The sequence below is a fragment of the Mya arenaria genome, chromosome 13 (assembly GCF_026914265.1).
Source record: "Mya arenaria isolate MELC-2E11 chromosome 13, ASM2691426v1".
NCBI lineage: Eukaryota > Metazoa > Mollusca > Bivalvia > Myida > Myidae > Mya > Mya arenaria.
The window spans coordinates 35,030,133-35,034,928 of NC_069134.1; the positions used below are offsets into that span (position 1 = coordinate 35,030,133).

At 31.0% G+C, this 4,796-nt stretch overlaps 1 protein-coding gene across 1 annotated transcript; it reads right to left on the reverse strand.

Moving 5' to 3' along the window:
- Positions 1-400: 400 nt before the first annotated feature.
- On the reverse strand, positions 401-4,130 carry LOC128213051 (uncharacterized). Its single transcript, XM_052918533.1, has 2 exons — positions 4,073-4,130; positions 401-1,195 (listed from the first exon to the last, which is right to left on the reverse strand). Exon 2 carries the CDS (start codon positions 1,178-1,180, stop codon positions 611-613), a length of 570 nt encoding a protein of 189 aa, XP_052774493.1. The 5' UTR covers positions 1,181-1,195; positions 4,073-4,130; the 3' UTR covers positions 401-610.
- Positions 4,131-4,796: the final 666 nt, after the last annotated feature.

Genomic DNA, 4,796 nt, shown 5'->3' on the forward strand with positions numbered 1-4,796 from the left:
TATAATGTTTTTGAGTTGCTTAATGCAAAATGGCTTCAAAAGAAAGCGTCCGTTTAGTGATAACTTCAATTGAAAATAGAGACGGTCGCTTAAAACGAATAATTGCAATTTATGTGAAAATGGGTAATTTCTCTATTAATAACCCATCACACTGCAATCCTAGATTGAGCAAGGTACACGTGTAACGTACTGGCTTGAAAATCTTCAAAAAGTATTCTATAATTTCACATCTATTTTATTTCTTTATCCTCTTCACATCGACCATTTTTCTTGACAAAATTAAGGCAATAGAGTAAAAGAAGTATTTGACTGATAAAAGTAATTACAATAGCTCAGGCATGTGTATATAAGAAAAAAAAACAATCGGTAAACTACTGCATACAAATATAAAGGTGATTATTATACAATTCAATGTTTATTATATGTGAATATGCTATCATATGGACTAAATATTATTACTGTCCGAGGTGGCAAGTTATATGAAAATAACCGTTTTATAACATGATGCCATCAATATTTGGCATCCGTTTTGGAAAGGAAACATAAGTACTTTATATATTGCCATTTAATCATTTTTTACTCTTTATGCACTTTAAACAGTGTGTGTTTCTTAACCCATGGAAGTTTTTACACCATTCACTTCCATCCAAACTAAACACTTTTCCACCGAATTGACAGTGGACATATCTTGTGTATCTTTCTCCGCCTCGCCGTGTTTAACTATCTCAATTGTCTCCATGGCTGTTTCAATCTTACCGCCAATAGCCATCTTCTTTACATTAGCACGGCTTTGACTCGTATCCGTAATGTCACCTTCGAGTCTTCCCATGCTACTCTTCTCAAATGTTTCTGTAAAACTTGTGCTCCTTCTTAGCTCCTTCTCGCCACTTTCCCGTTGCCTTCTTATAGATGAATGTTCCTGTTTTACGGTTGTGATTCTTACGTGTTTACCTTTAGAGTTATCAATTACAACTTTGTCATTTTCGTCATTTCTGCTGTTCATTTCTTCTAAAGCTTGTTGCATTGCCTGTTTGCCTTCTGGACTCAAACCCTCAGAAAATCTTGCCTGGGACCTTCGCATAAGTAGAGCTTGTATCTCGAACAAAGAATCGGCGGGAAGGTTATACCCACTGAGATTCTTTTCAAGCATTGACATACTTGAGTTTGGACGGTCTGACATCTTATGGTGTACTTACTGCATATGAAAAAGAAATAAATTTAAAGAGGTACATACTATCGTTCTGGTTCGTATACACAAATAGAGGCAAAATTCAGGCGTTTGTTAAAACTATCAAATTATTAACAGGGATATACATACTTTTATTTCTGATTCAAAGTTATTATCACGGACTGACTGCATTGTATTTCGACCATTTAGACCATGCTTTGCTTTCCTCATATAAAGTTCATAACAACTACAATTTTTCTATTATTCGACTTTAAAAACTCAATTCCTTACTGAATGAATGATTGGCATCGTTCGAATTGGAATCAAAAATGAAAATAAGTAAAGATTAAAAATAAGCCGCATAAGAATAGATTTTAGTCCAATTTAACTGTTCATATCAATAAACTTCAATTGTTGTGAAACTGATTCAGATATTTGTTTATACTTCATCTTGACATATTTGAAATTAAATTTGAGATTTTGTATGCTTGTTTCAGCTACAATAAACTAATTGATTTATTCCTAAATAACATTTTTAGAAGTATGCCAACTTATCTGATGATAACTTTATGGATTCATAAATATTATGAGAAGTTGTGTCATTGATTGTTGATATATAGATAATTAGAGTTATTCCTTGGTAAAATTAAGACAATATATAAAAACTAGTTGAAAGATTATATGAGGTTTTTTTGTGGCCATTGATACATGTCTATGGTACAGAACAGTCTAGTCCAAAACGAAACAAACCAAACACTTACACAGGCAAATGCACAGGTAATATCTAAACACATTTCACTGTCACTTCAATGATTTGCTAGATGCAAATCTAACATATTTTTGAGATTTGCAGTTTAGAATGTTCAGTATGAACGGATTAACTGTAATAAATGTCGATCGAATAGAACAATTTCAGGATCGTATACGTATACCTCAGTAACTTCTTTGATCCCAGAATTGATACAGAAAAATGACACGATTTATGAAACAGTGATTGATGGTGGAAAAGTATTTTAATTCGGTGGTTAAGCATGGTGTTGCTGTACATGGCATGTCTGCAACATCTTCAATCCTTTTTCACTGCAGGGTTAATCATACTTCTTACATTTTCCAACTATATGAATTATTTTGTACATTATTTACATGTACTGTGAGTCGATCAAATTGTCTATAGAAATATGCATTATCCTTAAATATTTTACTACTTCTGCCTGCATTATACATTTATATTTGGATTGTAAGGTGTCAATTATGTGCTTCAACGCATGCAATGAATAAGTAAACAAACTGCGTAATTATAGATAGCATAGATTGTCGTCGTCTTTACTATGGATATAACTTTTTGCGCTCATCGGTTCGAGTGTTCCCAAAATGTGACAATTCTTGTGTTATATAAAAATATTATTAATTAGTTAGAATAATAAGTACTTCTGTTGATTTAAGGAAATGTTTAACATCGGCACTGAGTGGTACTTTAAAACACTGAAGTTCAATTGATAGTTGACATAAAAAGGCGATTACAAAGCACTCGCTCAGAAAGATTTTAAATCCCATGTCTTATCTATATACTAGATCAAATTTGGCATTATGAAAAAAAGTATTACGAAATATTTGACAAACATAGAAAGCAAGAAATCTTACGATATCTTGATAGCCTGACCGCAGTAAGTCCTTTTTGACCCAAACCAATCTTAATTGCTACAACTATACCACTAAATATGTTCTTATAATCATCATGACATACCATACAACCGTCGTATTGCTTAGATCTTGTGTATTGTTTACATCAAAATGGACAATTTCCCTCAACTCTCGTATATCAGTTTTATTGCAACAAAGTGTCATAAATATAAATATCAATAAAACAAAAGTTGCTCTCAATGTTACATCTTTTGCTAGTTAACCAGTAGTTATTTACACTTTCACTTTCTGTAAATTTAAAGAATGCATAATAAAGAAAAGTTGGCCTGGTGGAATAATGATGAATAATGATGAATAATGCGTGTTTTTGCGTAACGTTTTCAAGAAGGATATGGTTTAGATGAAATCTATGAAAGGTTGTTTTAAACTGCTTATACGTTGACGTGTTACTCGTATAAGCAGAATAAACAGTTGAAAATAATATTTGTTCAATGAAACTAAATCAAACTTTTACACCGGGTTGTGTTCATTTCATAACGGTTGTGTCCATGTTTTGATATGATAAATAAAAACTTGCCTTGCGTGGGCCAACACACACCTCTGTATCTTAAATCAATTCTTTATTTCGCTACTGGTGATTTTGACATCTTTAAAATGGTGCATTGTACACATACCTTGATTAAATACCTATCCAAGTGTAGATCAAACGTACATACACACATAATTCAGCAACCGTTCTAAACATTTAATTATTCCGAATGATCAATTTCCGCAAACAAATTAACTTTAATGTTAAATAGAACCTTGAATTGTTAATTAGTTTTGACCGAGCTCAAAATATTTTCATGACAGAAATAGAAGTTAAACATACAAGCCAAATATCTACCTGAAGAGCCGAATTTGTATCCAAACAATATGAATTAAGATGGATATAAATATAGTTTATTATAATTTCTTTGCTAACACGACACAATTTAAAAACGTATGTTATTAAACACGTTTTAATATTCTTTACTTAAACGTACTAAACTGTTACAGTTTTATTGAAATAATTTCACGATCTTATCCAATGAATTTTATTGAAAATATCTGCTTTAAAAGTGGAATCGTAATAACCATTATTTCGTCATATAATCATACGATCTTGTTTGAATACTGTACCTCTGTACTTAAATCCAACACTTTTAATATATAGACTAATTGTGTATTATCAGAAATTATTTAATTATTTAGAAAAATTATTATACCAAAAAAACACAATACCAGTATTATAATCCGACCGTTGACGATAAAGCACACATGAAGTTTATATAAAATTGAGGGTACAAACATTTGAAAGAAACTGAAATAGAAAGCTAATAAACTATGAATTTAAACGAGCGTGCAGTTGAATTTATTGACTGCTGTCGCTTCCATTCAATCAATAAGTGAATAGATATCATTTTGACTGAATTCAAAAGATATGAATCTTTAAATTGTTTTATATTGTTTCCATATTGTAAATCACATTTCATTTGCAAACAATACACCCGATAACGACTACTTTAGTTATTCCTTGAGAAAGAATGATGCATGATTTAGTATGGGGATGAGTGTCAAAAACTTATAAATCTACTTGATAATGAATTTGATATAAATTGCAGCTTTAGCGCAGTGAATAACAGATTCTGTCGAGTTTACAATGGTGTACTTGAAAGCTTTAACCGGATAAATGGATCATATCTGGTTAAAACTGTCAATGTGTAAATTAAAATAATTTGACAAACCTGAAAATTGAGCATAAACTTTAACGAATCATTTTGTTGAGGACAAATTAAAATTATAATTGTTGTTCAATGATTAGTTAACAGGAAAATAAAAAAAAAATATGATTTACATTGAATTTTGAAGTGTTATTAATCATTTGCACTTCCTTAACGTAGAACTGAGATCGATGCTAACCGTATGCAAACACCTTATGTAAATAAAACGTGCTTTTTACAGCTGA

Excerpts from the sequence above, each read along its gene's own strand:
- LOC128213051 (XM_052918533.1), bottom strand. The coding sequence starts at position 1,180 with ATGTCAGACCGTCCAAACTCAAGTATGTCAATGCTTGAAAAGAATCTC.